General features: G+C 43.6%; 2 protein-coding genes across 2 annotated transcripts in view; one reads left to right on the top strand and one right to left on the bottom strand.

The window, feature by feature from the left end:
* Positions 1 to 12808, top strand: part of ABCC5 (ATP binding cassette subfamily C member 5) — a 528771-nt gene that overhangs the window by 90547 nt on the left and 425416 nt on the right. The gene's annotated exons all lie outside the window — the stretch shown is intronic.
* The window catches only part of LOC134499608 (cytochrome P450 2J2-like), a 163213-nt gene that overhangs the window by 109212 nt on the left and 41193 nt on the right, over positions 1 to 12808 (bottom strand). The window contains exon 8 of the mRNA XM_063306333.1: positions 12590 to 12731. Within this exon, the coding sequence (XP_063162403.1) occupies positions 12590 to 12731 (142 nt within the window). The remainder of the gene's footprint in view (positions 1 to 12589; positions 12732 to 12808) is intronic.

Genomic DNA, 12808 nt, shown 5'->3' with positions numbered 1-12808 from the left:
CAAAACCCAGCCACGCATATCTCTGAATGGGCCACCCCCACTTCCAGACCCAGCCAGGTCTCAGTGATACATGCCAGGTCGGCCCTCTTACCCATGATCAAATCACAGATTGGGGAGGCCTTTTTATATATTGACCTGGCATTTAAGAGCAGTATCTGGAAGCCAGGGCCTCTGAAGTTCTGCTGTTCAGGTACAGGGGCTGAGACCAAGGAGCTGGAAACCGAGACCAGTATAAAACATCGGTCCCATCTTCCCTTGGTGAATTATTGGGCCAGCCCAGGCACAGGGGATAGTGATTTTGAATGGCTTCAATGATCCAGTTTTGAAGGATTTATGCAGTTACACCATAAACCTTTAGGGGGACGCGGTGGCGCTGCGGGTTAAACCGCTGAGCTGTCGATCGGAAGGTCGGCGGTTCGAAACCGCGCGGCGGGGTGAGCTCCCGTTGCTCGTCCCAGCTTCTGCACACCAAGCAGTTCGAAAACATGCAAATGTGAGTAGATTAATTGGTACCGCTTCGGCGGGAAGGTAACGGCGTTCCGTGAGTCATGCTGGCCACATGACCCGGAAGTGTCCTATGGACAACGCCGGCTCCAAGGCTTTGAAACGGAGATGAGCACCGCCCCCTAGAGTCGGACACGACTGGACTTTACGTCAAGGGAAACCTTTACCTTTACCTACCATAAACCTTAAACCAAATAGTTGGGCTGGGACTGTACCACATTCTAATACACACTCACACACACAAAGCCAAAGGTTGGCATGTTGTGCACTGCATCTGCTAGGTGTTTAACCAACCCTTGGGCGCTTCCAGACAGCAAACATTTCTGCTTCTCAATCACTTCTGATTCCAATGTTATACGTGTCAGAGACTGCCATGCTTCTCTGGATATTTTGAGATGTATTTGGATACTGAGATGCCATGAGCACATTCTGGAGATGGCACGTGCTGCTTTTCCCAATTCACCAAAACATTGGGGATGTAACAGAATATTGACAACAGTGCTCATGTACAGTATCATTTGTTTACTGCAGACTCACCTGGGTCCAGAAGACCTTTATCTGGAAGACACCTTGGATAAATGTGTTGTGTGATCAAAGCCCTGGTGTTAAATTAATGTCAAACTAATAATCAAAGAAATATGACTTAGATTTGTTGCTGCTGTACCCGCCTCCCAGCTGTTCAGTGACATCTCTGCTTGAGCTGCTAGACTCCATCACCAGGCTGGTGGTGGAATCCTCAAAGCATATGATCCTCGGGGATTTTGATCTCCACTTGGGTGACGTTGAGTTGTGGGCAGCTCAGGAGTTCATGTTCATCATGGTGACCATGGACCTTAGCTGAGAAATTGAGAGTCCAACACATACCTTTATGAGAAAGTGAAAAGTACGTGAATTACTCGAGAGAAAGTAAAAAGCAGGCTTCTCCCTTTTATTCTCTTTTGGTTTTCTTAGTCTTTTAGTCCCAATTGGCTCTCCAAAGGTGTTTAAGAAAGTGAGGCACATTTCTGTGCAGAGCTTTTTATAGCTTCTTGATTGTCTCCCTCCCAGATACACACAGGGGTTTCTTATCTTGACTTTGATATGCTTACTCGTTTACCAACTACTTTCATTTCAAGACTTTTTGAAATTCCAGCACCTTGGTCTTTCCTTCCCAGATGCTGCAGTCTATTTACAGCCAGATTCTTTCTGATCCTGCTTTTTTGTGTAAGATGTTACTTCAGATGTTACATATTTGACTTTTGGGATTTTATGGAGAATTCCAGAAGACACAGCACATAGAAAGACTCTGTTAACCTCTTAGCTTTGTTTATTGGAATTGCTTAAGACTCACACATTTGTACTTACCAAGCCCCTCTACCATACTGAATGTTGATGAAGGTATTGAAAGGCAGGCTGGAGAAGACAATAGATGTTTGTGTGCATGGATGGGGTCTTCAGATAAGTTCTTTGTATAGCCCTTCATTTTATCTTGTGACTTCACATTTCCTTCATGCTTTATTGTGGCTAGGTTGTATAACTCACTACCTTGTAGTTACTTTGTATTTTTCTTGTCAGTTGTCATATAGTCTTTTCTGGTTTCAACTAATAGCTTGCTTGCTCATGTGCAGATACAGAACTCTCTCTGGGGTTATTCTCAGTCTTTCCTACTGCTGCTTCTCTCAACAAGTTGTGTGTGTGTGTGTGTGGTGGGGGTTTCTCTAATGCAGGGATCCTGTCTCCAACCTCCAAGGTCTCTTCCAACCCACAATTCTATGATTCTATGTTCCTTGGCTCCTCCTCCACCTCCAGTTCCCACAATATCAGCAATCTCCATTACCTAAGGCATCTGCCTCTTATATATCTTCCCTAAAAGATAGCAATGCCTGCTCATAGGTGTCTTAATTACACAAGAAGCTTCTAGATGTCTATGTGTCTCTTTACATACAGTTGGCATATAGACAAAACAAAAGCCATCCTTAAAACCATTTACAAACACCCCTTGTCCATCAGTTTACCTTGCCAGGCAGTATAAAAGGGAGAAAGCATCCTCAGCAATTAATTGGGGTTAATTGGGAAATATTATTAGGCTGTTATGGAATCTGTATTGCTTTCTCAGATGCAAATAATAGCTTACAGAAATATGTGTCTTGAGAACAGATTGCTACCCACTTTCTGTCCTTCCCAACTCTCTTCTGTAGGTTCTCGTGTATGTTTGGGAGAAAAGGTGGCAGGATTAATGATCCTCATCTTCCTAACCAACCTGCTGAGGTCGTTCAGCTTCCAGGTGCCTGAAGGAGTGAAAAAGCTCAATGAAACACCTATAGTAAACATGATGCTGCACGCACCACCTTATAAAATCCGTGCTGTTCCCCATTACATGTCATCATAAAATGTATTATTGTGTACTACATGTGATATAAAATATCATCTGTATCGATGTATCTATTCAAATCCATTTTTTTTAGTATTTTTACATGTCCACCAAGCATGACAGAATGTCCCTTCATGATGTTCACATTTCCAACATACATTTGAAGTGCCTTTATACATTCTAGATAGTTTCTCTAGCATCATCACCAATGATGCATAATAATGATACATCATTAAGTTATGATCTTAAAGAGAACTTTTATAAAATGATACATCATTTAAGATCATAACTTAATGTAAATTTCAACCCTTTTATCCACATATTTTCCCATTGCTCCATCTGCATGTTATAACCAAAATTCTTAGCCCACTCTATCATGCACCTGTTCTTCCTCTGTTTCAAATTTCAACAAAAGTTTATACATTTTAGCAATTACATGTTCATCATCAGTGTACAATTGTACTTCAAATTCTGTCTTGCTTTGCTCCTTACCATAAGTCTTTTTGTCCATTTTAAATCTTTCTGATAACTGTAAATGGGAGAATGTTAGACATCTCTGCCAGCAGCTCTGAGAGCGGGGACAGCACCATGGTGAAATCAGTGGCCAGGTGGCAGGTTCTGGCTGCCAAAAATCTCTCCAGAGGATGGAGAGATCAATGGGACTGGCCACTTATGCTCTGAATAGCCACTCCTCATGAGAAGACCACAGGAACTGAGCTTCTTATGGGTTGGGCCCAAGGGAATACCAACATTCCCTTAACTTTTATAGACATACTGTATGACCAGCCAAAACCTCACTTTCTTAAACACCTTTTGATTATAATTAATTTACAACTTAAGTGAGATATTGTGGATGGCAGGGAACAACAATGACTTTTGGTGAGCTGCCTTCTTTTTGAAATTAAGAAAAGGAAAAAAAAAAAGTGCTATTTTAAAGGATGTCAATTTAAAAGCAAAAAAGCTTAACAAGATTGTGATGCAAGAAAGTTTTAAACAGATATATATATATATATATATATATATATGGGATAGTAATTTTTGAAAACAGAAGAATAAGTGTTTTTTTCTGATGAATGCGCCTTTGAAAATAGTAAATGTCAGAACTGGAGCAATCCTGAGGCAAAAGTTGAGAGCATCTGGATGCATCTTCCTCACATGGGTTTTGTAGTTAATTAATTAGAAAGCAGAGCACAGCATTGCAAACAGCAGCAGCAGCAGATTGGAACAGTAGGGGAGCAGGCATTCCTGCATTCCTGCAGATTGTAAAGGATTGTTTGGGGAAAGCATTATCACTGCTTGGTAAACAGGGCAACAGAGAGAGATCAAAGGTGAGGTGAGCTAGGCAGGGTCATCAAGGACTGGTAGCCATGGCAACAGAGAAGGCAGGGGAAGGAAAGGAATTTGTTCAAGCACTTTAGGCTCGAAGCCTTGGTTGTGTCTTTAACAGACTGCTAGTCAATTCGCCTTATTAAAGAATCTATGTATATCCTAATGGCCTGTACTGTGGATTACTGAAATAAGGGTGCAAGGGCCACGTTCCTCACAGAAAGACACAACTCAGTATACCATATGGCGACTTCTCTGAAAGACCTTTCTAATCTGGAGGATCGCCCCACAAAGGCTTTATTGGAGGCTTGCTCAAGTCTTCAGGAAGGTCTTTTATCCAAAGTATTGGAGGTGGAGGCCCACTCACAGAGAGCGGCAGAGAGTGGGGAAGAGCAGTTGGGAGCCATACTGAAGACACTCTCCACCCTGCAAGAACCTCCACCCCATGACCACCAAGGGTGTGAGAGCTCAGGAGCATGAGAGCTTCTAACAACACTAAGAAAGATGTAGGAATACTTGGTGGTAGAGGAGGCAGAACCCCCTCACTCCATAAGACTGAGTGAGTTGGACCCCTACATGACCAGTTACATGAATGTGCAGGACAGGAGAGGCTGCTACCAAGAAGAGGGGCTGCAAGAACAGGTGGAGAAGGTGGTGCCGAGAGTGAACTCCATAGATGCTTAGCTGTCCCAGCTGCAGGGAATGATGGATCACTTGCTAGCGAAACTTGAGCAGGGTTCAGCCAGCAATGGGAGAGTGGGTACATTGATGGCCACAAGGCAGTGGAGGTCCCCAAGAGCAGGGAAAGCTGACAAGCAAGCAGAGGCCAGGAGGTCCATGGGCTGGTCCACCATTGCACCAACCTCCTGGGCAGGCAGCCCGGCAAGGCTAAGCCTAGGACAGAGGAGGGATGAAGTGTTTGGAGGCTGAGAGTTGAGTGTGAAATTTGACGGCAACCCCAAATGCTTGGCCCACTTCCTTAACCACATGAGGAGCTTCATGAGGGATTTTGAGGACTCGTTCCCCTCGGAGGAAGCCAAGATAAATTACATGTCCAAACACCTAGAAGGCAAGGCAGCACAGTGGGTGGTGGAAATGGATGATGCAGAGGCCCCAGAGCTGGAGCATTTTGATGAGTTTATGTATGCACTGCAGGAGAGATTTGAAGATTCGTTACTGAAACTAAAGGCCAAGTCTGGCCTCCACCAGATCATACAAGGGAGCAGATCAGTGTCAGAGTATGCCCTGGAGTTTAGGAGACTCGCCAGTAAGTTGAGTGACTGGCCAGAGTCTCTGAAGCTAGAACACTTCAAAGCCAGGTTGAAACCTGAGATCCTGGAATGGTCTCTAGCCCGGGGAAGCCCACAGATGCCATGAGACTGGATTTGCCTAGCTGGAGGAGGATGTACGCCTTGAGATCAAGCAGCAGCATGGCTCGTATGGGTCGGGAAAGCGCCCTGCCCCTGCCAGTCCCCTGACTAGTAACAAGGGAGCCAGCAGGTCCTGGGAGGAGGAGAGAGAATGCCAGAGGAAGAAAGGCTTATGCTTTAAGTGTGGCAAGGAGGGGCACCAGCCACTAACTGCCCCCAAACCGCAGCCCCACCAAAGGCTAAGCCAGAAGGTGGCAGCATGAAGACGCCGGCCCATAAACCAAAAGCGACAGTGGCTGCTGTAATGGAAAGGAGGAGCAGCAAGCCCAGCCCTGATCCTCAGGGCTCCACAGATGCTGAGTACCAGCTGGTGGGAAATGAAGGGAGCCTGTACTGAGTGGCACTGAAGGACAGGCATGGAACCCTGGGCGTGAGGATCAATGGTGAGTGAGGATTGCCCCGCAATGTTGGTGGGAGTATAATTAGAAAAATTGAAAAGTGGCAAGGGGTCAGACCTGATGGGGTTACTTGATTCTGGCTGCACCCAACCCTAATGCACCCTGCGATAGTGACTGGACTGAGACTTAAGGTGGGGAGGCTAAAGGATCCCATCATTTTCACCCAATTAGATGGGACAGATATGAAAGGAAGCCTAGTGGAGTATTATACTGAACCAGCAAGGATGTGGGTGGGGACCCACAAGGAGGTTCTAAGGTTCATCATAGCCCTGATTGCCAGCCAATCCATAATCCTGGGCCTAGTGTGTCTGAGAGATAGAAACATGAAGGTGGACTGGAGGTCGGGCCAGATGGTGTTTTGCAATGGGAGTTATCCAGGCATGACCCTGATTGAGTCCAGCCACAAGACAGAGATAGCGGGAGCACTAAACGAAGCGGGACCCAAGGCATCCATGGAAGGAGATTGCAACATCCCACCACAGTGAAGTGTTTGGAGAAGCCAAATCAGACCAGCTGCCTCCTCACAGGAAATAAGATTGTGCCATAGAGTTGATCCTCAAGGCAGACTACTATACCACCAGTCTGTTTTGCCAGTACCCAGATGCATTAGTTATTATTGCTGGTGATTTCAACACTAATATTAGAGAGTCAGATGCTTTTTTTAAAGGATTTACAAGTGATTTCTTGAAGAAAAGGATTTACTTGTTTCTTGAAGAAAAGGATTTACCTGTTCCTTCTTTCTTTGCTATGTTCCTGCAAAGCTGGCCAGCTCTCTCAGCCTCAATGTTCTTTTTTAAGACATTAGGAATACATCTCAATTGAATTTATTACTGACCTCCTCCCTGTTCAGAGGCATATAGTACTTCAGAGACATTTGCATGAATGTGGCTTTCTTTTCTTTTTTTTTTAATTTGGCTGCTGGTGCAGAACAGCAGAGAACAGAAGGGAGTTTGTGAGGACCAGGCTGTAGTGTCAGCACTCTGCAGCCATTTCGTTGGTCTTCTTCACTCTTTTTGGCAGCTGGAAAATGAATGCCTTCAGCTGCTGACCGAGAAGGTCTGTCCTTGCCAGCTGCTCCCCAGGCCACACTCAGGACCCTGCAAAGGAAATCACAGGAAGGTGGGAAGGACTTTTCCACTTTCCTCCGGCACACCGCACTCCCTCAGGCATTGAGCAGCTGCACCAATTCCCTTCAGGATCCAAAACGTTCCAGCCTGTTTTTCAGATGCAGCAGTTTGGAAGTGGAGAGATTGGGGGAACACGAACCCTCATGGACCCAAAGCCTCCCAGAGCGCTCCATGATCAAGCTGGGACGGAACCTGGGTTTCTGGAGACACGCTTTACTTTTTTTCCTAACAATGATTTTTATTCCTAAGTGGGCTTTTTTTCTTTCTCCTTTCCCTCCTCTCCTTTTGTGAGGGACAGAGCAGGCCAAGAGGTCACCCGGTGGCCTCTCTCTCCTTCAGGGCCACTTGGGCGGCCAGTGAGGCTCCCAGAGAGCAGGGACGCTGCGCGTCACCCGCCATTCCCCAGAGGCGCTCAGCGGCCTTTCTTCTTCCCACCATTTCCCCTCAGCAATCTCTCTGGCTGAGGAGCTGCTCCCATTTCCTCAGCCCCTCTGACAGGCAGCACAGGCAAGATGGAGGAGGAGAGAACCCCTCTGGCTGGAAGGGCCCCCCTTGCACAGCCTGGCCCCTTTTCCTGGGGGAAGAAGTTGAGGGCCCCGATCTCCCCCCAGCTTCTGATGCACTAGAGGGAGGCCATCTTGCTTCTCTTCTTCCAGAAAGCCAGCAAGAGGGAGGCTTCATGGCTCTGGTGTTGCTTCCGCTGCAGCCTTGGGCCAGAGATGCAGGATCAAGGCCAGCACAGTTGCTTTTCCCAAGTGAAACACAAACACGGCTTCTGCAGTATTAATTCCCTTTATTAAAGCTTTTTTTCATTCCCCTCAGCTTTGATTACAAAGGAATCCAAAGAAAGAAGGTCATATTGACTTTTCCAGTTGTGAGTCAGTGAGTTTCCAGATCTCTACAATACTGTATATGGAGAGTTGGGTATGTCAAGAGAAACATAGAAGTAAGCTGAATGCTGTGGGAATGGGTAGCAGTGTCTGTGGTGGGTGGAAGTAAAAACGGTAAAGATGGTGGACATGATATTGTGATCCCCCCCGCTTCTGTACATAGAAAAAGGGAGGGGATTCGATCACGATGCCACATCCTCCATCTTGGCTTTTTGAATACTGCTGGGAATGGTGTACTTAAGTACTGTGTGTGGTAAAAACAAAGAGAGACTGGATCAGTATTGAAAGGATCTGAATAGATATGGACTGAATATAAAACTGACTAGTAAAGTGGTTGGGTCATACAAAGAAAATGAATAAGGATTGAATTTTAAGCAAATATTTCCCTACAATTGGTCATATAAATTGAAACAGCTGACCCCTAATATTATAAAGCTTAACCTAAAAATGGCAAAAAAAAAAAAAAAAGATCTGCCAGTGAAATTTGTTAACAGCAGTAATAAAACAGAATGACTGTCTCTGTAAAATTGGCAATACATACTCCACTGTTTCAACCATTCCCATCTGACCAGGTACTCATGCAACTCTCAATTACGGTAGAAAACAAGTCCCAGAAGAGACCAAAATGTCTTGAGAACTGCAAGACTGCAAGAGAGAGATTTTGCCAGAACAAATGTTTCATTATGATTCCCCACCACCAAACAGCATGAGATCAAATGTCTGTCTCTTTGAAGAACTCCATCCCAAACTTCCAGTGTTGGACAGAATGGGCTCCAACATTTCTGTGCATCTGGAGCAAATGTTATCAACCAGCATCAGAGGAGATATAGCCACAGGGCAGAACATCAGAAATGGATTGTGTGAGGTCGGGATCAAACTTTTGAGGAGACTGTTCCAGATTGTACCCAGAGAGCAGCATTAGGGATGCATCCCAAAATGACCCAAAGGGATAAAATATATGAAGGAAGATTGAATGAGTTGAGAGCAAGGGGAAAACCTAGAAAGTTGTGCTTCAGTTGAATTAATGAGATCCTCAAAGTGAGAGTCAGAAGTTGAAAGAATGAGAGAGAATGTATTTGGTGGTGGTAGATGAATGGCAAGAATAGAAAGATAGAAAAAAGCATAGTGAATGGTAGTGGAATAAACTAGATTGAGTTTGATTTCCTTTCCTTTTCTCTTATCTCCTGTTTTTATTTCCTTTTGCTTACTACTTTCCACTCTTTTTCTGCACATTGCAAAGTATTGCTCAACCCCAAAAGGAATACCATAAACGGTATTCCTTGATAGGTATGATTCCTATTCCCTCAACTTACTGTACCTGCTCAACTATTAGCCAACTGAGATTTCCTTATGGGTAATTGTAGCAGTACATAATCAAACTATTTGGAGACTACAATTCCCACTTGCTTTCCCAAGTAAATGCCTAGTATCTTATGATTCCTTGCACTAGGAGAGCATTGGCAAGGCTTCTTTCCTTATTAACCCCTTCCCCATTGGTCAGCTAGACAGCACCCACCACTCTAGGTAACCAATGTGTGAAAGCTATGCTTACATTGCCAAGGGGAGGCAGGGAGCTGACCAATCCCAAGGCATGCTGGGAGGTGGCTTTCAACATCTGGAGAACCAACCTTGAAACAGAATTATGTGCAAATGAGTTCAAATAGAAAGAGACAGTAAGATGTGCAGATATGAAGAAGCCCCTTTGTCGCTTGCCCATATTATGATGATTTGGTACGAGGAAGAGCACAAATCTTGTAAGGAGAGGGACGTATAGTCGCCCCTATTATGGGTCTTTGACCGAACTTTTCCACTCCTTCTGGTGGCTCCAACCTAAATTCTCTCAGCAGGTTGGTAAACATAATGAAGATCTCAATCTCTGCAAGGAGTTCCCCCAAACAGACCCGAGCTCCTGTAGAGAAAATAAAAGTAGAAAATCAAAAGTAACCCAATCTTTGCTAGGAGTTCTCCCAAGCAGACATGAGTTCCTGCACAGAAAATACAGGAAAAACAGAAGGTCTGTAATAATCCTTTCCTTCTATTCTTTAAAAAAGGAAGAATACCTCAAGTGCAGGTAAGAAATATTTCAGTGTATAGAAGCTGTAGCACTTACAGTTCTACTGGAAGATTCATGAGGTTTTTATCTTATATTTTATTTTATTCATGAGGTATTTATTTTAGTCACTAAAGGGTTATACCTGGGTTATACTTTGTTTTGCCCTGTCTTGGGTGAGACACCTACTGTATGTGGAGTAGGATGATCTTTCTCATCATCAATCCAAAAACCTTGGGAAACAGATACTCCTTAACTTTGAAATGGTCTCACCACCACCTGACAAAAAAATACTCCTTAACATTCATGGTCTTATTTTTGGCAGAAATAAACAAAGCATTCTAAGCACAAGATAAGATGAACTTGTTCTTGGTCTCAACTCCAGTGACAAGAGAACATCAAGAACAGGTGTGAGTAATGGTAGTTCAGAGCCTATATAAACTAGTCAAAAAACCACATGGGCTGGAACTTCAATGCAGACTGCTGCATATTTGCTGGTTTTGAAGGGGTCTGGCTGACATAATTTCTTTGAGGTTGCCTATCAGAAGGGGTATAAGATCTTTCTTTGTCTTATTGTATTCTTGAATATTCTTTGATCATGGGTTATGTTATATTCTTTAATATTCTTCAGTATTCTTTGATTTCTATCTCATGTTATTACGTTATTTCCTTATTCAGCCTTGAAATAAAGCCTCAAGTATTCATATTGGTATGGCCGTTGCTTCAAAATTGGAAAGAACCTGTGACCCAATCTTGCTGGGATGGGGAAAAAGCAATACAGAAGCCCAATACATTAATGATTTCTAATTGAAATGTTTTAGTTAACAAGAAAGAAGCCCTTGACAAAAGACTTTTCTTTAAACTTGTTGGGCTTCTCTATGGTAAAATATTTCCGACTGACACCTCAAGTAGTGTTTTGAGATAGTTTGAGTCATCTCAAAAGATGCCCTCTTTTTCCTACTATTCTTTAACCATTTACTCAGTGGGCAACTAATTTTAATCCTGAGAAAGGAATCAGTGCTGATGGGCCAAAGCCTCCATCATCAGTAGCCTCATTGCAACTGCTATTAAGAACATGGGAAGTTCAGACCAAATCTCCATCTAGTCCAAGCTTCTATTCGTACAGAGGGCAACCAGGTGGTGATGGAAAACCACAAGCAGAAATGGCTGGTGCGATAGCATTCTTCTAACCATTATCATCTAAACAAGTCAAGAAAGAGGCAGGAGGTTTTACCCAGACATGACCTCATGGCTTTGGTTGCATAACATGGAGAAGCACATCATGAAGTGTCACATGTGTGACACACAGAAATGCTAAGCTTATTCAGGTAGAACTGTTGTCACAATTCATTTCTATTAAATGTAAAATTTCTCATGTCCCATTTATACCATGGAGGATAATAGGATGTTTTTCACCCATCAGCCTCTGCCTTTTTCTTCTCTCCTGCTTATTCCTTCTTTCTCTGTTGACTCCTCTGAACCCATACACAGTTATGAACATGCCCACATATGTGCTCCAGCACTTGCATATGGATCACTTTCTATTTTTCTTAAATTTAGAGTTCCAAAATATTACTGGTCATAACACATTCATGTTATCTTGTCATTCCAACATTTACAAACAATGAAAATAAGCTATTAGTTGCATAAAAAACTCTAATATGAGGAATACATTAATTCCCTAAAATGCAGCCATTGGGGATTGCTTTGCCGACTCCTTTCCCATCCTCAGGGAGCTGCCATTCAGCCCTGGAACTCACAATAGAGACTGAGGGATAGACCTGTTGAGAGATTCCATATTTCACCCAAGTCTCAGCCAGTTTCTACTGGCTCTTTCTTGGAGCTTTTCCTATGATGCAATCCAGCTGTCCTCTCTGAGTCATTGCTATCATCATCACACACTGGCAGCATCTGATATGATGGCCAGTTTTATAATTCTTCCAGCTTTGGTGAAGGTACCCAGGAGGCTCTCACTTCCTGACTAATTTCCTTTTTCCTTTCTTTTCCCCTCAAGCTGAAGTGAATCATTTTTAAGGAATACACAGAGGAGGAACTAGATCTGGGGCAGTATGGAAAGATTCAGAGGTGTCCTACTCACTTCCCACCTTTTTCTGCTCCGTTTTCAACCCTTCTATGTGCCTGAGGGAAAGAAATGAACCAAAATACGTAAAGATGGAGGGCCTACAAGGACTTTATAGGGCCCCTGGAACATTTGCTTCCATCTTGGGAGAAGTAAGTTTTAGTTAACATTTCAGTCTGGAAAGTGGTTGGAATTAGCTTAGCTCTATTCATTACTGAATGCCTGAGGTTAATCTAATATCATGTGAGTTAGTTCTTGGGGTCAGTGAACCCCTTTTAGAGTTTTTATGCTACTCTAACCTCCATCCTCATTGATCCAGTTAAGTGTTGTTGGAATAACAACCCTAATTCTACCATTTTCCAAATCCTCAGATGACATGGAACAATTTTTTCTTTCCTTTTTAAATCCCAGCCCCAAGCCCAACTAAACATTACCTGCTCCAAATGGCACAAATGCTTCTCTTAATACAAAATTTCCTTCCTTGTCCAAAAAATGATTGGGGTTGAATTCCTCGGGTGTCTCCCAATGTTCAGGATCAAAAAGAGCAGAACGCAGGTCTGGAGCAATAATGGCTCCCTGTAAGAAAGAAAAAAAGATTGCTCATCAATCTAGACAAGCACAATTCTTACCTCTACCCATCCCTTTTGTATCTC

The sequence above is a fragment of the Candoia aspera genome, chromosome 6 (genome assembly GCF_035149785.1).
Source record: "Candoia aspera isolate rCanAsp1 chromosome 6, rCanAsp1.hap2, whole genome shotgun sequence".
Lineage (NCBI taxonomy): Eukaryota > Metazoa > Chordata > Lepidosauria > Squamata > Boidae > Candoia > Candoia aspera.
This window is presented reverse-complemented; position numbering and strand designations above follow the sequence as displayed.